This window comes from Centropristis striata, chromosome 3, assembly GCF_030273125.1.
Source record: "Centropristis striata isolate RG_2023a ecotype Rhode Island chromosome 3, C.striata_1.0, whole genome shotgun sequence".
Lineage (NCBI taxonomy): Eukaryota > Metazoa > Chordata > Actinopteri > Perciformes > Serranidae > Centropristis > Centropristis striata.
This window is the reverse complement of record NC_081519.1, coordinates 33,266,190-33,288,801: the sequence shown is the minus strand read 5'-3', so window position 1 is coordinate 33,288,801 and position 22,612 is coordinate 33,266,190. Positions and strand designations below refer to the sequence as shown.

The window sequence follows — 22,612 nt, the reverse complement described above, 5'->3', positions numbered from 1 at the left end:
ATAAACAATAAAAAAAATCTCATTTTTCAAAAGCCACATTATAAAGTAGTTCACAAAGCTAATGCACAAGTCACAAAATGACCAGGTTCTATAAGAAAACAGATCAAATGGTAAAGAAAAGACAAAGTATGTTTTTAAGGGACTTAAAAGAGATCAGTGCACCGGCTGTAGTCTAAGATTATCTAAAACAGAGTGTTAAGCTTTAATCTTGTCTGACCAGTTGACAGGATCATATAATATAATCACGATCCCTTAGACATCCCTGGCAGCAGCAAGAGATCAACATATACATAATAGTGGCAGTTTTAAATATCTGGTTAATGCTATGAAACCATAGCAGTTTAATAAAGTTGAGGCAACAAAGCTACTCTCTTAAGTTGAGGGGAAAACTACATAGTTAGGGCGGCTGTGGCTGTGGTTACCCACTGATCGGAGGGTTGTTGGTTCAATCCCTGACCATGGCAGCCTACATGTCGAAGTATCCTTAAGCAAGATACTGAACCCCAAATTGCTCCTGATACTGCGTTCATCGGTGTGTGTGAATGAATTCCCAATGGTGGCAGGTGGGAGCGTTTAGGATAACCTCTGCCACCAGTGTGAATGTGTGTGTGAACGGGTGAATGAGCGCAGTCTGTACTGTAAAGCGCTTTGAGTGGTCGCAAATTGACTAGAAAAGCGATATATGAGTACAGGTCCGTGTGTTTTTGATCATTTTGTGGCTTTTAAAGTAATTTAGTGTTTTTTTAATCATTTTGTGTCTTTTTTGGTCATTTTGTGTCTTTTTTTGGTCATTTTGATACTGCCTCCAGCGGCCCCCAGGTAATTTGATTTTCAGACCCCTGCTCTAGACGAATCCTCCAGTGACACGTGTTGTACACAAGCATGTGAACATTTACGTTCACAACAAAGCCGGTTGTCTGCATGTTTGTGTGGTTTAAAAGCAAACTGTATATTTCAGCCTTTAGTTAACAGCCTTGTCTCTGAAACAGACAGAAGATCTCCTGCTGAAGATCTCAAAGTCGTACCGATGCATACAGTATTAAGGTCAGAAATCAGGCAGGATGAGAGGATTCAAAGTAGTCAGTTAAATATTTAAATTGATCCTGAAACAGACTGGGAGTAAAGAGTAAAAACTACCTGGCTGCTGAGCTCTGTTCAGTCAGTCTGAGTCTGATCAATAGATGTTTGGTTCAGGCAGGTAAAGAGATGAAGACGTATCAATGTTCTCTGAGCCTTTTAAAAGTATACAAAAAGTATAAAGACAGAACAGAACATGCATTCAGCCTCTCTCTTCTTGCCTTCATGTTTCTCACTGCAGTTAAAATGTCTGAGAGCATTTAGTGAGACGCTCATTGTTAAAGAATAATAACAACAAAGGAGGAAGTTGTACCCGTGATGTAATCACTGTCAGAACCACTGTGTAAAATTATAGACCAGACTACATTATGAAGCTGTGTGTGTGAGAATCACACAATGCATCAAGGACAATGAGCAGAGCAGAGCGCAGCAGAAGAAGAGCTGAATATGGAGAGAGGAGAAGAGACTGGAGGGAGAGGAGATAAAGTCCTGAAGGGCAGCAGAAGGATGCAAAGGAGAAGGAGAGTGAAGCATTCAGCTTGTGACAAAATGACAGTTTATCACAAGCTCATCAGCAGGTGTGATAAGACTGAAACAAAAGAGAGAGTAATTACTGTACAGCAGCAACACAGGGCCAGGAGGACACAGAAGAGGAGGAATTTGCTGTTTGATGCTCACAAAGAAATCAGGGAATGATTCGAAGGCTGCGGCGACCTCTGACCTTTATGACGTGTGTGCAACACAGAGTGAAATTTTAGTCGTGTAGAAACATTTCTCCTGCAGCACTTAACACGCCGACCTCCATGTGTGTGGATAAGTGACGAGGCGGGAGACGGGTCTCACCCACAGCTGCTGCAGGTCACGCTGAGCTGAGAGCGCCGAACGAGCTGAAGGAGGTGGAAGCGACGCATTAAGCACGATGCAATCTGCTAATGTTTTCAACTCCGACATGAACTTTTGAGCGGTGTTTGATGGCCATGTGCTCTGCTGACTTGGATAAGAGCTCATGAGGGCTTTAAGCTCACTACGGCCATATTTAAAGTGTTTTTTAATATTATACGGCCTTAATTCTCTAAGTGGTCGACGCCCACTGTCTTTATAAGAGGAGATCCCTCCCACTTCATGCAGTGGGATAACTTTTTAGTTCCATGCCCTGCTGCTGAACTAAAGCAGTGTTTTTAATACTTTTCTCCTGCCTCTCACTTTTAAGATTCAGTCCGAGCCCTTCCTTCACGTCCTGCATGTTTAGACTTAAGTGTTTGAGTTCATTTCAAGCACCATGTGCTCTTAAACGCAGTTCTAACTGTCTGTTATTATGAGACGGGACATTACCACTGTGAGTAAATGCTCCCTGACTAATCCGGAAGGTTTGAGCTGTGTTTCAGTGCTGCTGGTTCACTCAGACGTCAAATTAAAATAGCCTTTAGGTCAAATATCTGTCCCTGTCCTGAGACTGAAACCATATTTTCTCAGACAGATAATCTTGTGGAGATTTGATGAGGTTCAGCTGCTCAGATTTCACTGAAAAGACTCAACTCTGTCTGTTACATGTACAGCTGAAGGGATAGTCCAGATGGTTGTATGAGGTACTTATTTATACTCAGTGCATTGACAGAGAAGATGAACAATGGATGGAAGCCTAAAAACCCTAAAACAAATCAGTATCAGTTTAAGTGTATGCTATATTTAGAACATATTCACCGCTTTACTTGAAGTTTACACATGGAAATTGAATCTGTTATTTATGCCACCAGACTCCATTGACAAAAACAGTAATTTTACATCGTAGAACACGGGAGCTGCTGATCTAGCGCTGCCCAGATTGGTTAGTTTGTTTGTGTTATTGTTGACTTTGCTAAATCTGAACTTTCCCTTAAAAACACCAAAGTAACACAATTACACAAACAAGCCTAATAGATGGAGGCAGCAGCAGAGCAGAAACTGCTGTGTTCTGCGAGGAAAAATCACTATTTTTGTTAAAGGAGTCTGGTGGTAAAGGAGCCAAAATGTGTATTTTTGCCTATGTTGTTTATTTTGTTAGGCTGCACACTTCTGTTTGGTTTATGCCACTTCCGGGGATGGGACAGGGGTGTGGTTTCACCTTGCTACCTGCTCAGTTGTATGGAGGGAGGTAGACAGAGAGGGTGAGTGAGGCTCCGATATTTTTCCGTTAACCGTCACCTTTGAATGCTCTTTTGATCAAGTTTTGCCTCAAGTTTTTTCTGTTACATTTGTTTTTATTTCTTCTAATATAACAACTTCTTGTCAGTTCATTTTTGTTGCACAATAATACAGTCTAAAGATGCGTCTCTGGACTCCATGGATTCTCTGGAAGTATTGTTTGGACGTAGTCACCGTGACGTTACCCATTGGTTTGTGGCCTGTTGGAAGCATCAAGTTCAGCGTCACTCGTCGCCATCTTGCGTTGCCATCTTGTTTCTGATACGGGGAGCAGACCATATCTGGACTGTGGAGGAGCGAGAGGGATCTGATCACTGACTACAGCCTCTCTACACCTCAACCTGACTGAGAGAAGACGCTGATAATTCATGTTAGCATTAACTGGAGTATTAACTGGAATGTTAGTTTTGGCTAGCAAAAAACAAAACCAAAATGTGTGTTACTCACCTCAGAAAAATGAACAGCGACTCTTTGGAGTGTCTGTTAGTCCAACCAAACGCTGAACAAGACATTTTTACTGAACAAAACGTTCAAATAACGCATTGTTCTGCTTCTCTCCTGATGACAGCTCGCCTTGTTAGTGTCCTGTCAATCAAAGGTAGACACGCCCCAAATCTTACTATTCTATATCTTCTATTTTCTTCAAATTGGGCCATTATTTGAACTATTAACATCAAATTGTCTTGAAGAAGATTACTAGTGATTGAGACCATAATGTTGTCCTAAAAGGAGATTTCAGAGGTAATAAATCAAGTGTTGTGTATTGAAATGAATGGACAGAAATGTTTTTGCAGCCAAACTTAGCGCCCCCTGCTGGAATTTTTGTTAGAATGCAGCTTAAGGCACTTCCTGGTTTGCCTCCCTGCTCAGACCTGGAGGTTGCCGTCTGTTTGGAACGTGTCACAGTAAAGAGCCCACTTAGCCTTTTAGCAGCTTTTTCAATGGATAGTTGTTGCTATAGGTGGCTTTGAAGAGAGCTGAGATAACAGCAGTTCCCCCCGTCAGAAAGCTGTATGACATCCATGTAAATTGGTTAATATATTTGATTTGTTTTTGGTGGATAAAAAGAGTTTTACTCCTGCATGCTTCTCCAAAAGTTGTTCTCAATCTACTCAATGTTCTGCAGCAATATAGTCATGAAGTAGCTAAATACGGTCGTGTACATTATCTGAGGCCAATCATTCAGGTCGTCCTCCCGTCCCTCAATTGTAGAAAGCAATGTTTGCCTTTTCATTCGTGTCCATAATAGATTCACCACCATCCCCAGCAGCACTGTTAGTTACTGTGTCAGTAACACACTGACTGTGGATGAGTACCTCACACTTTAAAAGATCCAAACTGTCCTTTTAATCTCCAGTTGTTTAAGCAAAACTCCCACTTATCATTTTCAGAACATTTTCACTATCCAGAGAAAAGAAAAAGCTTTCTGTGCCCTCTTATGTAACTTTTGCACATTTAAAAAACTTTCTGAAGAGATGAACAGTCGTTTGTGCTGCTCTGACCTCTGGATCACTGAGTGTCTCTCACATGTTACTTTTAGCTTTTTTTAGGTAAAGTATTTTAAATCACAGCTGCCTCAAACGACCCGTAACTAACTTTTCCTCTAACAGCAGTTGTGCAGGACATAATGTCAAGTCATAATGAAATGTATTTACATATCAGCAAATTTTCCTACAATTATTATTCAGCTGATTCTCTGAATATAATAACACACAATTTATAAGTCAAAATAAGACATAAATAGAGTTTTCTCTTGCAGAGAGATGACACATGAGCATGTTTTTTAAGACTGTCTGCAGAAACAGAGTTAAATCATTAATGACTCGGAGCATTTTCAGCGCTGGTCAGCAGTGAGGTTAACAACATTAATTATTTAATAGTCTAGTGGAGATAACAGTGAGTGGGAGGGGTGAAGGGCTTTTTCACATTTGTCTCATTGGTTTTATTGTGTGTGTGTGTGTGTGTGTGTGTGTGTGTCTATGGTGTTTGTGTGTGTCTGTGTCTGTGTCTGTGTTTGTGTGTGTGTGTGTGTGTCTATTGTGTGTGTGTGTGTGTGTGTGTGTGTGTGTGTTTGTGTGTGTGTGTGTGTGTGTGTGTGTGTGTGTGTCTATGGTGTGTGTGTGTGTCTGTGTCTGTGTTTGTGTGTGTGTGTGTATCTTCTCAAAACTTTATTAAACCAAACATATCACAATGAAAATGAAACCACAATAACAGAGGATTGTGTCTGAAAACAAAATGATTCCCATTTTATGGGGGACCGTGTCGTTGACAAGTTCTTTAAAGTTCGAGGTTTAAAGGTTTTTACTCTGATGAGAGTAACTGTGAAAGGGGAAAGGAGCTGATCTCTGAAACATCTTTCAGACAGAAATGAGGTCAAAGTGTGATCAGCTTGTTTATAGGAAAAAAATCATGATTATCACTATGACACTAAGTTTGAGATACTGAATCCTTTAAAACCTACTGATAAACTGGCTGAAGTGAGCTGCTGTTGCTCTGCAGGGCTGTGAGCAGAGAGGTGGAGAGAGTCAGAGAGGAAGGCTGGAGGTTAGAGGAGTCAGACCATCCATTAAGACGGACCGACTGAATATTGCAGATGTTGAATAATTTACAGCGGCAGTGAAAAGGAACACCCACATTAAACTTTAGACAGTATCTGCCTCTTGTCTCTCTAACTTCTGTTAAACATGATGGACTCTCCGCCTTTGCTGACCTCAGCTGGAGTTCAGGTGAACTGGAGACTGGAAACACTCAGAACTATATAACTGAGTGAAAGGCTAAATCATCATAAAGAAGGGTTGGATATCAGTACTATCCTTTTGTTCCCACGTCAGGAAGAAAAAGTACTGTTTGTTTTGCGTAGTTACTGCAGTTAGACTCTGTAGGGCAGCATAGTAGACGGTTATAATTACTGTAACTCAACGAATAGTACAAAAACTCTTAAACTGTAGAAAACAAATTTTTTTTCATGTAAAAATGAAGGAAGAAATACCATAATGTCAAGGACACAATCACAAGGACACGATTACCCAAAAAATAAAGGGACCACTCAGTCTAAATTACAGTTTTTACTGATATTTACATTTAAAATACAGTAGAAAACTCATTCACTGTATTTTTCAGTTCTGGCAACCACAGATGCCGTTATTTTACCGAAAATTAAACAGAGTTTTACAGAGTATTGTACTGGTAGATTTTTGAGCGATAACTAGCCCTTTGTATAAGTAACAGTCCATGCAATTGTATCTGAGTCCTAGGAAACCTGGAGCTCAGAGCCTTTATTCTCTTTACACAGTTGAACATTGCATTCTACAGTATATTAGCCAATATTGTTTGCATAAACAGATCCACATTTACCCACAATCACTGGCACACACGTACGGACAATAAAGACACTTGGTGCTCGGGGTGTTTCAGGGGGTAATAAACCATTATTCCTATTTGCCTGGATTTGTCTCCGGGACAATTGTGGGAGCAAACAATTGTCTGTTGTGTGTCTTTGATAAACAGTAAACATCTGTTAGGATTTATAGGGTGAACAGAGAGGAGGAGAGCATGTTTATGTGTCTGTGTTGTGATCCTCTCTGTCTCTGTGCTCCAGTGTTTCTCTGTTTCTTTCTGTCTGTTCAACTGTATATAAAGCAGCAGCATACAGTGTATTATGACATGTGATTGGCCCCTGGAAGACACTTAAAGCTCAGGTCACAACAAGGTGACACACTGTATCTGCAGCTCACGGCTCCAGAGGGAGGGAGGCGGCTTTATTTGTGGGCGGATGACATTTTTACTGCAGCCTTGTTCTCCTCCTGTTGGCTCGTCCTCCAGCTTCTGTATCCTTTATTATACTTTTCCCTCTCTCTGTCTCTCTCTGTCTCTCTGTCTCTGTCTCTCTCTCTCTCACTCGCTCTCTCTCTCTCTCTCTCTCTCTCTCTCTCTCTCTGTATCTCCGTCTCTCTCTCTCTCTCTCTCTCTCTCTCTCTCTGTCAGATACACTTGTTCATTTTTTATCTCTTCTTCTCTCTCTTTCTGTAACAGGATGACCTTTTTAAGTGAACTGCTGCTTTAACACCATCAGCTATATTAGGAAAACCACAACACTCTGATGACCTCCTGCCCATCACACACACACACACACACACACACACACACACAGGTAGCATGAGAGAGGAGCCTGAGGTGTTCTGAATGCACTGCCCTGTTAATAACCATCAATTCTCACAGCTAACTAGGCAGGAACAAGATGTGCCGTGTGTGTGTGTGTGTGTGTGTGTGTGTGTGTGTGTGTGTGTGTGTGTGTGTGTGGACACGATGTCTCCATTATCACAGTTTTTTGTTAAATTGAGTTTTTAAAATGTCATTAGTGTTCACAGTGTGTGTAGTTGTGGGTCCTTCTGTGTTTCTAGACTTGCTCACATTTTTTTTAAAAGTTTTAAAAGTATCCATATCGTAGCAGTGAGTAATAAAAAATGCATCCTACAGTGCATGAATGTGTAATAACTATAGTCGTGTTTCCATCAATGAGTCTCTGTGCACATTGAAACTACCAAAATTCAATAAAAGTTGTTTTTATTTTTTTATTTAATGTACTTACTTACTTACAGGAGATGGAGATTTTTCTGAATTAGTTCTGACATAGTGAACATTTAACTCTCATAACTGATCAGCTGTTTCCCCTGACATGAAAGAACAATTAGAAGTTTTCCAGTTTAATCTAATTCCTGAAGACTTCTCTCCATTTTCTCTCTTTTTGTTGTTGTTGTTTTCTCTTTTTTTCTTCTTCTACTGTTTACTGATGGACTAGCCTACACCAACACATTACACTGCCATCTGCTGACCAAAGTACGTTACTGCAGCTTTGTTTATTGGATCTGAACCAGCTGATCAAAACTCACTTATTCACATTTTCTTTAACGCAACATTTCAAAATGTTTCTTTAATGCAACATTTTAAAAATTTCACTTTAAGGGAAACACAGCTAATGAGACAACCAGCAGAGTTGATAATGTTAATGAAAGTGAGAACAGTTATTTGTGTATCCACTAAGGTTTGGTGCCCTTTGCATTTGAACCAATACTGGTACCTGGAATTCTCTGCTGGGACCAAACGTTAACTCTTTTTGGTACTTTACTCTCTCTCTAATAACAAAAATGTTATTTTAACCTGCCTGTCAATCCATCACTAGGTCATAGTGCGTGTCAGAGGTGAACATGTGACCAAATTCAGCTCGTTGTCAAATATTATATCACATTATACTAGTGCAGTGCCCGTAGGAAGTATGTATTCGTTGGCATGCTAATGGTGAGATAGCACATTACGCAGTATGCTGCACTAAAAGTACATTAACATGAACCTAATTAGCTGATATACTATATTGCATGTAAGTATCTCATATCAAATGATTATGGACATTACTCTAAGCAACATGAATGTCATCCCTGAATTACATAGTAATGCAACATAAGAAGTGAATAAAGCTAAATCTCCGCTTAGCATGCTAATCGCGCTACAACAACATCTGCAACTCCATAAAACACTTACTTTTCAGAAGGTCCAGCACATACACATTGAACATTGATATTCGCTGGAAACTATTCAAATATTATTGGAAAATAGGTAGAAGTTCATAGTTCATAGAAGATAGGTAGGCTAAATAGACTTACAGATGAGATGAGTCAGGCGTGGAAATCCAGAGTGAATTGTGTTACGGAAACAGTGCAATGCCGCAACACGTCTTATGTAAATAATGATATTTTGAAAAATGAATTAAAAAATCTTCAAAATCAAGGATGCACACCTTCGTGCCATGTGCAAGCCACATACGAAGTCTGAGGTCAGTCTGACTAATGGTCAGCGAGATATGCCCTAGACACACACACACACACACACACACACACACACACACACAAACACACACACACACACTCACACACACACACTTCTTGCTTTCATAGACAGATTATAGTGATCGTTGTCTGTGTGGAGTTTTGAGAAGTGCAGCCAGACTTTCGGCTCTCTGTTGACTCACAGTGACTTGAACTAACTGAAAGAGACTCGATCTCTCTCACTGTCTCCACTGAGTTCACTACCCAACCCCAGTATCCACTGAGTGATTTGGCTTTGCTATCTGCTGAGATGAACGATGATTCATACGTGTCCACAAGAAACCGTTCATGAGTTATGAAAGAGGGTGTGGCTTATTCACACCAATGAGAGAGAACCTCTGCTGAGTGTAATGATTCCTCCCACCAGAGTCCAAGGCTACCAGTCTCCATGTGTTTCTGAAAACACAAAAAACTAACTTGATTGGGCCAAATTTCAGCCTCCTATAGGGTGAAAATTTGTGGCTGCAAGAGGTTTTTGCTTTTTTTTATTTTTGTGGAACAACACAGATAAACTTAGCTGGTGTAAATCTACTTCTATATTGTTGTTAGCGTTAACACAATGGAAACAGACAGTGCTTTCCACATTTATTAGACTAGCAGTTTATGCCCCCCCTATTTCCTAAATTACCAGCATTAGTAATTACCAAAATCATTTTTTATGTTTCTTTAATGGTAAATACACCAGTATGTAGAAGCTCTTTAACCCAAATTATGTTTTTAATGCTAAAATATAATTATTATCCATGAATCTGACTAAAAATGTATTATTATTATTATTATTATATATTACATTTATTATTATTATTATCATTTATTATTCATTTATTATTATTTATTTCTTGTTTAGGACTCAAATTATAGTTAGTTACTCACTTGCATTCCTGATGACAAATGTGAGTTTTAGTGGTTGAATGTTTTGTTGCTTTATTTCTGACTTCTTGCTCAAATTTGGCTATAAAAAGGTGAATTCAGTTTGTTATTTGGCAAATGAATAACGATAACATTTTAGTTTTAAACAAGCTTTTGAAAGATTTCTAAAATAATAGTTTTTATGACAGGTGGTCTAATAACTTTGTTAAGCACTGTTCTAATGTATTAAAATGAGTCTTAAAGAGGCAGCAATGAGTTGTTAGGTCAGTGTGACTATGAAGAGGACATTTTCTCCACCGTGTGTGTTTTCATGGTTGTGGGCAGACAGGTAATTGAGCGCGCTCCCTGGAGGCGGGGCCGCCACCTCTGACCCGCCGCTGTCAGACGCCTGGCTAACCACAGTCACTCTGCCGCTCCTTAGCACCGCCGGTCTCATTTCTCGCCGTCTTTATTGGTCTCTCTCCGCCTCTCTCTCTCTCTCTGATGCCCTCTTTGTCTCTTCTAAAAATACATTCACACTTGAATAAAAGAGGAAGGTGCTCCCCTGTGTTTTATTACGCGTTGTTTGACCCGGAGTGGTCTTCTGACAGAAAACGTCTCTGTCGACAGGAGAAGTCTAAGAGACAGCAGGGTTATTATGCATGATGGCACAGGGCGGCTTTCTTTCCTAACAGCCGCAGGCCGAGCTTCCAGAGTACAGACAGGACATTCATCTGCACGCATGCACTCACGCACACACACACACACACACACACACACACACACACACCTCAGCTAATACTGTACCTACACATGCAGGCCGGCTGACGACTGAGTGAACACATAAATAGGAAACTAACACACACGAGGAAGTTTTCATGCATGAACAATCAAGCGAGCACAAATACAGCCGACACACTAACGTCAGGTCCTAAAATAGATCCCCTCCTCTCTGCGTCTCCTCTTCTCCTCCTCGCTGAAACATGTCGTAGAATATGAATGAAATCCCTCCAGTGTGAAGGTTCCCTCAGCAGGCCGCTGCAGTTCCAGCTTTGTTAATTCAACCATTTTTCTACTCTTGCAATTCCCATAAAAATACTTCCCCAGACACTTGAGATACAAAGATTTTACCTAATGACTTGCATATTTGAGTACAGTGTGAAGCATTTATAATGCAGAGCAAATAGTTTTATTTCAGATGGAGGCCTCCAGCCCTGCAGACAGCGATAGTTACTTCATGGTGTCAGTGGGTTCACTCATCAGGGGCCACACATGCTGCAGAGGCTCTGATTGGCTTGTCAGAAACCTGCAGGGAAAACCGTGTCTGACATCTGTTGTGTTGCAACATTAAACAGAAAATACAATAATAACTGAGCAAGTTGATGAGCAGAAGCATCTCTGTAGAACCTAGACTGTGTATAGTATTTATACAAACATTTAGCCAAATAAATGTTCATAATAAATGGAGGAATGATGCTTCTATAGGAGGAGATAAAAATATCTGAAACCACTGGGAGGCACTGAACTGTAAATAAAACATTATGGGATGAGTTTAATTTGCATAAAACATAAAACAAGTGGGAGTGTTTTTAGAGTTTAGTTATAATCAATATCTTTGCACTCAATGAACTGAATCTCTTGCAACACTATTACTAACTGGCTTCGTTCCAATGAGCCAATAAATCAAGATGGAAGTTTTACTTCTTTCACTGAGCAGTTTGTTTCAAATAAATAGGTCAGAGAAATACAGAAATAATAGTGTGTACTGTAGCTTTGCATCTCTGGTTATAAAAGCATTTTCAGAAATTTAACAGACAAAGTAAAACACTCAAAGTATTTCTGATTAAGCCGTGTGTCTGTGCTGTGAGAGTTTGTATTAAGTTTGTATAAAGCGTGTTCGCTGCTCCCATTCTAACCTTCACAGCACCTCATGAATTATTGATCGCAGCACCTCTGAGACTAGCTGCATGTTTAGCAGCAGAGCCGTTCAGGGCAGCTCGTCTTCACTCTGCATGTGTTCGGCTTGTTCTGTCTGTCTGTGTTACAGGTTGGAGAGCAGTGGAGGGTACTTTACATTAAATTAAATATTTATTAAATAAGCTTTACTAACTCTTTCAGCCACTCGAGCGTCACGGCTCAAGGGAGTCGGGGTCGGCAGGTTGTTTGGTCCGCGGGGAGGGAAATATCTGGACAAATACTTGATAGATTTCCAGGAAATTATACATAAATGTTCACGTCTCCAGAGGCTGAATTTTATTGATATTTGTAATCCGCTGACTCGTCCTTTAAGGCCAATACATCCTCTGCAAGAACAGATAGGGCTGCAAGAACAGAATGATGTCATTTTGTTCCTGCAGCCATGAGAGAGAGAACTAATTTCTATGTTCTTGACTCATCATCTGGGCAGAACTTTGTTCTTGTGCAGTGTCCGAGAACTATTGTTTGATTGGTCAGAAATTTGAATTTGAATGAGCCGTGTGCTGTTTCTAACATTGTTTCTAATTAGAATGCAATCTGGAGGGGTGGTCCGTAGCGTAGTGGGTTACACAGGCGCCCCATGTATAGAGGCTACAGTCCTCGCTGCAGTGGAGCCGGGTTCGAATCCGGCCTGAGCTCCCTTTACCGCATGTCCTCCCCTCTGTCACCCCCTTTCTATCTGTCTCTCACTTTCAATAAAGCATGTAAAATGCCAAAAAAAAAAAATCTTTAAAGAATGCAATCTGGAATGTGGAAAGACAAATTGAGACATTTTTCGTTGCTGAAAGTGAGCGACCAGCTGGAAGCCTTGTTTTAATGAAATGTTTGTTTTGCACACAGCTAATTGCAGGATATCCTCATGAGCATTGATACTGTGTAGAACGGACGGTTTGATCTGGTTTTAATGTTTTTCTTCTGTCTTTGTCTTTCAGGGAGTTTTCCCAGCGAGTTACATTCACTTGAAGAAAGCCATCGTCACCAACAGAGGGTAAGTTCATCAACTTCTAAAGGCCGAACACACTGAGGACTCTTTATTGTTAATATGGCAGCAGCTTATCTTAAAACCAGGGGCGCAGATGGGATTTTTGAACTGGGAGCAGACGAAGCTGTCAGCAAATGATTTCAACTCAATGAGTTATTTTTCCACTCCATGCCTTAACCAAAATATGTTTTATTTAAACATATTTAAATAAACTGTAGTGTAAACAACAACCAACATATTAACATAAATAAATGGAAGTTTGTGCATGAAATTCCCAATGCAACCAAACAAATTTACTGACTTGAAGCTGACTCAATGAAGGACCCAAAAACATCTCTCCTCTTTTCATAACCCTGAACATACTGCTGGGCAATTTCTTGTCTGTACGGTCTGTCAAGCCTTTAGGACCAGTGTTTCCCCCAGGATTTGAGGTGAGACTATGATGAGGGAAACAAAGTAGGGGGATTTGCGGAACATTTTTGCCCTAAAAGCCTAAATTTGGTGCCTCTCCCACATTCTAATACCACTATTCCATCTTAATCATTGCATATTTTAGAGAATTATTGTAAAGGAAAATTAGGATTCTTCTATGTTTTATTTAAGGCATCTTATTTTGACAGTCTTCTTGTAAATTATGTGGTGGACTCTGCTAACACATCCATGTGCTCTTATTGTGAAAGCTGCATGTGTTTGCTTTTATTTTGAAGGCGGGTCTAACACGTTCTTACCGTAACAAGTTATGGTGTGTTTAATTTATCCTCAAAGTCAGAACTTGGAAGTTGCAACTTGGAGCTCGGAACAACGTCGAAAATTCTGACATTCGTGTAGACCTTGAATGCACCATTAGCCGCAGGACTTTTTATGTGCGCAGCAATTTAAATAGTCTAACTAACGGAACATTAATCCTCTGTTTTACCGACCATGTTTGTCGCTGAAAGTGTGTGTGTGTGGGTGGGGGACGGATCGGGATCACTATGAGAGCCCCCCCCCCCCGTCCCTAGTGTCATCTGCGCGCACGCTTAAAACAATATAACTATAATTCTGCAGCTCAAAACACAACATCTACCAACAGCTGTACAACACTGTAAAAAAAAGCACAAAAAAAAACGGTAAACACTCCTTTACCATCAAATAACATAATATACAATAAATATTTATATAAAAGATATTGTAGAATAGCAAGTTGTTGTTTTTTACTTACCTTACTTTCTATTTTTATAATTTCGTTTTCCTTTTTTTTCATTAAATGTAAAGTTTAACTGTAAACAAATTAAACTGAAATTAATTAATTAATTTTACATTCAGCATTATGATGTGTATTTTTTGTATTTTTATATAGAGTTCACTGTAATTTAACATTCGAGACCAGTAAGCAATTGAATAAAACTGTAAAGAAAATCCATACTGTCCCATTATATTTCAAAAAAGGCTACTCACATTGAAATGTGTAGAAAATGAAGGTGAAGCAAGTAAACTTATGTTTGCCGACATAAATAGCGACCTTTTTCTAAAATGCTGCTGTTTCTGTGCTGTTGGCATTTCAGCTCTGATGTCTGCACTGTAAATGTCAAGCAAGTGTCAAATGATGCTTTCAGTGTGTTTGGGCCCTAAGACTAAAGTATGCCAACACAAATTTTAAGTTGCTCCATCCACAAAACCTCAACAATGTGTAATAATTACCACCTACCTACATTTACTCCAACATCATACTGTCATGGTGCTCCTAACCCAGGGGAGTCAAACTGATCGCTGTGGCTGCAGGTTTTAGTTTCAGGTCCTGCTGGTTGGAACAAAAACCCTGTAATGGATCAGTTTGACACCCCGAACTGTGGTGGCACGGAGTTTGTGTGTGCAGACGATGAGACCGGTCTCAACAACAACAACTATGTATATGGCATTTGTACTAAATACGACTCATATTTAATTTCTTGCTAATGTAGTAGTAACGATTGACAGTGAATTCAAAATAAAAGCAAACACATGTTTCAAAATAAGAGCACATGGACTGTCAAAATAAGGTGCCTTAAATAAAACATAGAAGAACCCTTATTCTCCTTTACAATAATTCTCTAAAATATGCAATGATTTTGTAAAGCACTTTGAGTTGCATTTATATGTATGAAAAGCGCTATATAAATAAAGTTTGATTGATTTAGATGGAATGGTGGCATTAGAATGTGCGAGAGGCACCAAATTTAGGCTTTTAGGGCAAAAATGTTCAACCGGGAAGTAGCCCCCGGACCCCCCTACTTTGTTTGGGTCCCCCATCATAGTCTCAGAAAATCTTGTGGGAAACACTGGTCCTAAAGGCTTGACAGACTGTACAGACAAGAAAATGTCCAGCAGTATGTTCAGGGTGATGAAAGGAGGAGAGATGTTTTTGGGTCCTCCATTGAGTCAGCTTCAAGTCAGTAAATTTGTTTGGCTGCACTGGGAATTTCATGTACAAACTTCCATTTATTCATGTTAATATGTTGGTTGTTGTTTACACTACAGTTAATTTAAAAGTGGTTAAATAAAACATATTTGGGTTAAGGCATGGAGTGGAAAAATAACTCAATGAATTGAATTCATTTGCCGACATTTTTTTGTTGCTGTTTTAACCAGAACACTGTGGATACAGTCTTTCTGAGCTGCTGCACTGCTGCTGCACTGCTTTCAGAAAACAGAAACAGCTTATTAGGACGTCACATCATATCTCAACTCACAGTCCCAGCTAAAGACGTCTCAGGAAGCTGAATGCTGTTTAACCAAACCTTGTTGGACAACATGAAGTCGACTTGCTGCCGGCACAAACAGCTTCGTGTTCCATGAGTTTACACTGATGGAGCAGATTAACGTAGGAGTCATACTGCTGCAAGGAAGAAGAAGTTCATTAGCAGTTTCCTGTGACTTCTTCCTCCACACAGTTGTTATTTGAACAGAGGATGAATGAGCCCCTTCAGCTTGATCCCTCTATCAGGTTATCACTTTGCTGCTTCCCTTTATTGCCTTATTGCCTCAGAAACTGAAAGAATCCAAATCAGTTTCACCTCACAGCCTCCAAACACAACATCATCTCTCACTGATGTCAGGCTGTGGAAAGATCTCACAGAGCTGTACGCCGTGGTGAAGCTCATGGTGTGAAGGTTATGCATGGGATAAGGTGTAAATATTTAATAGCATTATGGTAAAAGTGTCAGCATCTTTGTCACTGCAGCACAGATTTGATTGTCTGAGACAATGCGACTGAAGTCTCTCCTCTCTGCGGGGCGACGCCACAGTGGAGTATTCTTTATTTTCCACAGAGCCGGGAGGCCTTTTCTCCTTCTTCTGGTAGTGAAAGCCATTTAGGAACTAATTTGATGAAATCTGGTTTTCTGTTGGGATCAGTTGTTTTGAGAGCCGTTCCCTTTAAATAAGGTATGAACCTCCTCGTCTCTGATTCCCTTCCAAGTTCAAGAGTACATATTTTAATACATTTACATAATGATTGGAAAAGCTTTTTTCTTTTTTTTTCTTTTCTTTTTAAACTCCTGATTAATCAGAGTTACAGAGCGTGTCTCGATTTGCATAAGAGTTTTTTAATTAAAGGCGCGGAGAGTAAATTAATTGGAATTAGTGGATCCTTTACTGTTTCAAGTGGACCTCCAGGGCAAAGCAACCGGAGTGTGTTACTCTGAATCCAGGCAGCTGGTGCATGATGACAAATATAGTTACGGACTACTGACCAGGAAAAAAAAAAAAATATATATATATATATATATATATATATATATGTGTGTGTGTGTGTGTGTGTGTGTGTGTGAGAGAGAGAGAGAGCAAACTTCACTGCTCTTGTTTTCTAAAAACTTTGCAGCTCAGCAGGTGTCAGTGTATCAGAGAGGAAGTTGAGCTCAATCCAAGGTTTTTATTTATCAAATAAAGGAGCCACATTCATTTTGAGCAGCTGGAGACCAACACGTACTCTATAAAATATAAGAGGATCTCCTTCTGCAATTTATCTTCAAAATCCTTCAACATATCAAGCCAAGAAAAACTAACAATAATCTTCAGGGTCTCCTTTGTTATAGTCATCACATTGAGTTATAGATATCTATATTTATAAGTGCAGCATGTGGCAGAATGTGTTTTATGAAGTTTAAATATTTCTTGCTGAGTGTGTGCAGTGAACACAGAGGGAACAGTGGCGTGCAGTTTAACTCTGCGTCAGGCCGTCAGGATGCCAGCTGTCTGCTTCTCTGCAGGATAAAGACACTCAGAGCTGACATTTAGACATATCAGGAGGTAGCACCCCCACACTGCAGGATCACACCGAGAGACAAATAAACATGTAAACACACACACACACACACACACACACACACACACACACACACACACACACACAGCCTTGTACTTCTATCTTTGTGAGGGCCCTCATTGGAAGAGTAAATTCCTTATTCACCCTCACAACTAAATTACCAACCCTAACCCTAACGTAAACATAAACATAGTATAAACATACATTGTAACCTTAATGGGCATTTATCAGTCCATACTATAGGCGAGTAGGTCCAGCAGGTTGTTATCAGCTCATTCAGTGGCCAGTTGCTGTTTTGTTGCATTTCACTGTCAGTTTTGTTCAGTTCAGGCACCACAAAGGGGTGCAGCTTCATTCAGTTTAGGTTTCTTCTACTTCTCTGAGGGCTAAAGAGTTCCTGGTTAAGCGTTATAAAATATACTTTAAAAGTGAAATACATGGGCGTTCCCGGTGGCACACCTGGTAGAGCGCGTACCATAGGAGCATTGTCCTCGTAAGCGGGCGGCCCTCACAAACCTCTTTGACAGAATTTAAAAAAAGATTAGTATTATTGTTATTATTATTTTTAGATAATAGATAGAGTATTGTGTGTGCAGGAGTATGCAAAGATTCAGATGAAACCCTCACTCTCAGAGTTTATTCTGTAAAAACACTGAAGGAAGAAAATCATTTTAGAAGTGCACTGTGGAAGTGTGTGTGTGTGTGTGTGTGTGTGTGTGTGTAAACATGTGTGTGTGTGCTTGTTAACACAGAGCAGTGCTGTGACCATCAGCTCTCATCAGGATCAGTGTGGTCAAAATGCTGCTGTCCTGCATTTGACCTTTAGGTTCATGTCAGCATATGGAGTTTGATGGTACCCCTCTCTGACACTGTGTGTGTGTGTGTGTCTGTGTGTGTGTGTGTGTGTGTGTGTGTGTGTTCCCTGGCAGGGGGCAGATGAGAGGACAGAAGCAGTGTGACCAGAAAAAACAGCAAAACATGTATTGCCATGTTTGTTTCTGTTCATTTGGTTTAGAGGCTGTGAAAAAAAACATAAAAGAACAAATATAGATTGTCCAGTTAAATCAATTCCCGAAGAATTATCTCCATACTCTCTCTTTTTGTTGTTGTTTTCTCTCTTCTTCTCCTGTTTACTGACAGATTAGCCTACAGCAACACATTACACTGCCACCTGCTGAGCAAAGTAGGTTACTGCAGCTTTGTTTATTAGCTCTGAACCAGCTGATGGAAACTCAACATTTCAAAAGTTTGCTTGTGGGCTGAGCTGGTGTACAGGTGACTGCTGTAATAAGAGATGCTTCTGCATTATAACATTATAATACTAATATACAATATGTACCTTATGCAAACACAACATAAACTTAACGTGACTGACTCAGGCAGTAAGTATAAATAATGTAGTTATCACAGCCTTTCCTACTTATTCAGTACATTCAGCTACATTTCTGAGAATTCGATGAATGAATCACTGTTTGGTTTTCACCATCAAGTGTTTGAGTTCATGTGAGGCCGGCTGAGAATCAGAGAGGAAGCTTTAAAAGTTGTGACTTATTTTTAAATTGTGATTGATGAAGCTTTGGGCTGCAGACCAGCCAGCCAGCTCCGAAGCTGTAGACAAGGTAGGAAGGAATCAGATGTCTGTCTCCATCTTTAATGCTCTCTTTTCTCCAACAAGAGCAAACACACAAACTCTTCTGGTGTTGGGAAGCATGTCGTCATGCTGAGACGTCTAATGAGTGCCGACAGACTGATCCCACGTTTAGATTCAGCTCGTTCGTTTTAAAGTTATTTCAAATAAAAGATTGATGCGTGAATCGCCTCATCAGCAGTTTAGGAAAGAATTCACTGTAGAAAGGTACAAATGGATTCAAAAAACTAGAAACATGTCACAGCAGTGAAATCATAAAAAGCTTTGTCTGTGACGCACATGAAATATTAAAAGACCGTCAAATCACACAACTGTTGAAACAAAGTTAAAGTACACAAGAGACGGAATAATACATGTCAGCTCAGTCCCCCAAAAAATCACGTTTCTGCTCGAAAAGAGACTTTAAGAATAAAATATTTGCATAGAGAATTGCAAAGGGAGAAACATAAGAGAGAGTTTGGCTGGAAGAAGAGGAGCAAAAGTGGCTTCAGACTGACGGAGGACTGAAGTGTCAGCTGGGCCAGAGAGACATGAGAGAGCCACATTTACACTTAAAAAGCAGAAAGACGAGATGAGAGAGAGAGGTCAGGCAAGGTGAAGGAGGAAGAAGGCTGAAAGAAGGAGAAAGGAGAGATGAGTGAAAGAAAGGGGAAGCGAAGTGAAGTGAAGGAGAAAAAGAAGAGCAGAAACTGAGGGGACTGATGGAAACGAGCCAGAACAACGAGAGGGAACAATGTGAGGCAGGGAAGCAAAAGTAAAACAGAAGGAAGGAGGAGAAAAAGGAGGGAAAGATTGTATTGAGTGAAAAGTGGAACAGAGGAGAAGAGGAGGAGAAGCGCCTGGGATACAAGTGTAACTAATGTGGGTGAAATCACCGAGCGGCCGCCAGCTACGGCTCAGCTGGGAGATCAGCTCATCTAGCACACTGCTTTTATTAATTAATCAGTCATGAGACAGAGAGAGAGAGAGAGAGAGAGAGAGAAAGAGGGAGAGAGAGAGAGAGAGAGAGAGAGAGAGAGAGAGAGGAGAGAGAACACATGAGAGAGGAGGGAGAGGAAAGCCAAGAGTCAGGCAGGAAGATAAAGAAACACAGAGAGGTACTCTAATATTCCTGGCTGCAGGGCTGACTGTGACTCAGCCTTCAGTTTTAGTGAACAGCGATGTGCAAAATGATGTAAAAAGGAGGAGAGAGAGAGAGAGCACGAGTCAGGGAGGTGAAGTGAGGTCTCCACTTCAGGTGCTGCAGCTTTTTTCAGGTGCTGTGTTCGTAAAAAATAGTAAAAACTCCAGTCATTATCTCACATTTCGATTTATATTGAACACAACATACATTCAAACCGAAAAAACAATATCAAGTGTGTATGTTCTGCATTAAACCAACAATTTATTAACTTTATTCAAAAAGCAATAAGTGTCCTTCACAAGATAACTTGTTTTTTGTGGAACGCATTTCTGTGCAGGTGGGTATGCATGCACGCATATACGTGAATCGCCTTCAAAATAAAAGCACTGCGGTTATATTGACTTCTAATTTCTGGGTAACCTCACACAGGCAGGACAGGGACAGCCAGGGGCCGGTCATACTCATACTGGATAACTACACTGAAAAAAAATATTTTTTGGCCCCGTAATTATTAATTCAATGATCTATATAAATTCTACAAAGAAATACGAATTCAGTGCTTTTACTTTAAAATAGCAGTTTTTCATGTTGTGCATTACTTAGTGATTGTTTGTTATTATGTGTCCTCAGTTTTGTATGTAAATTGAATCATTCGTTCCAAGTAATATTCACTAAACCAGTTCATTGGCTTAATTAGTTGATATTTCCAAGTAATGTGTAATTGAGGGCCATCAGTGAATCTGCAATTTACTTGTGTGTTTTCATTAAAAAATAAGTGGATTACAAACACTTTCTGTGTGGAAAAAATATTTTTTTAAGTAAATGTCACTCCAATTTTTTTCAGCGTACCAGTAAATGCCCATTCAGTGGACTGATAACGACTGAATCTGAGTGTCTTTTACTTGTGGAGATCTGAATCCTGCATAAACAGTAGTTAAACTCATTGGCTGTGTATAAACTGTGTGTGTGTGTGTGTTTCTGCTGTGTTTCTGTACAGGCCACATGAGACTGTGGTGCCTCTGGAAGACCCCATAGTTACCGAGGTGACGTCCACACTGCAGGAATGGGCCTTACTCTGGAAGCAGCTCTATGTGGTAAGCACATATCTTTATTATTCTCTGCATTAAAGCAACAGAGTCGAGCACAACAGCTGATTCATGTTATGCCATAATCCCAAAAGGCATAACCAGTCGAGGTGGACCCTGGTCATTCTTTATGCTTATTAACACTTTAATCTGCAAATCTGTTTACATACCTTTCTGCACACGTCTGGTGTTATTATGAATGGTATGTATGTAAAGTTTCGGTAACACTTTAGATTAGAGAACACATATTCAACATTAATTAGTTGCTTATTAGCATGCAAATAAGTAACATATTGGCTCTTAATTAGTCATTATTAAGTAGTTATTAATACTTTATTCTGCACGGCCTTATTTTACAACCAGTTATTAAGAGTTTTCCCTCAATAACCTCAGAATTATTGCTTATTAGTAGTAAGTAAGTTGTTGTATATGAGTTATGATCTTAATATGCTTTACTTTGTATAGACTTTATAAGTCTCTACATAGCGGTGAACGAAACCATGGAAACAGCAAACAGCCACCTTCTCCAGACCTTTGACGTGACTGGTGGCTCCTTTTGGATGATTGGATGAGGACAGATATACATTAACAACTACTTAATAATGACTAATTAAGAGCCAATTTGTTACTTATCTGCATGCTAATAAGCAACTAATTAATGTAGAATATGTGTTCCCTAATCTAAAGTGTTTCCAAAGTTTCATATAAGCAGGAGAAACATCATTATCTGTGATAGGAACAAAGAGATTCTCTAAAATCCAATAAACCTGTTCCAGAGGTGGTAGCACATGTTTCGAAAACAAAATACTCACATTTTACTTATTTATTAAGCTCTCGTTGCAACCGAAAACCCCTTCAGCACAGAGCCTCCGTCAGAGCTCTGATGCTGAGGTTTGCTACATGTTTTAGATTGTTACTTGTACATTAATATTGAAGGTTCGTCATAACCGAAGCAGCTTAAAGGACACAGGTGGTGTCAAAGTGAAGCGGCATTTGTTCAGTTGTAGAAACACAAACTGAGCCAGAGGGGAGCTGTGACACTGCAGCTGGATGTTACAGTGTCCAGGTTATGTGTCGCTGTCACTCACTCACAGCTGATGTGCTCGGATATAAATGGAGAGACAGCTGCATTGAAGCATTTTGCACAAATGTAAGAAAAACAGTGACTCCTGTGCTTTCAGTCGACCCTCAGATCTGTAAAATGTGTCACATTAGCTTGAAGCGTTTCTTACATTCATGCTGTGAAACAGAATTACTCCACACAAGAAGTAAGTTTGTCAAAGTTTGACTGTCCTCCTCCTAGCTTCGCGTGTGTTTGAGTTTAATGGAGTGTTAAAAGGCATCTGCAGAGGGTGGTGCAGCAGTAGATGTGCTACAGGTTGTGTGTGTCTGTGTGTCTCAGTTTGTTTTTAGGGTTTTGCAGCTGTTTGAACTTTTCACCCTCCTTTTGCTTTTTTTATTTGTTTTGTTGAGTGTAGCCTGACAGCCTTCTAAAAAAGAAACAAAAAAAAAGAAAGTTGAGAAAATAA

The 22,612-nt window shown here is 39.9% G+C and overlaps 1 protein-coding gene across 1 annotated transcript in view; it reads left to right on the top strand.

Moving 5' to 3' along the window:
* LOC131966009 (dedicator of cytokinesis protein 3-like) overlaps nt 1–22,612 on the top strand; it is a 223,979-nt gene that overhangs the window by 107,597 nt on the left and 93,770 nt on the right. Inside the window, exons 5-6 of the mRNA XM_059328541.1 lie at nt 12,896–12,951; nt 20,996–21,092. Coding sequence (XP_059184524.1) covers nt 12,896–12,951; nt 20,996–21,092 — 153 coding nt within the window. The remainder of the gene's footprint in view (nt 1–12,895; nt 12,952–20,995; nt 21,093–22,612) is intronic.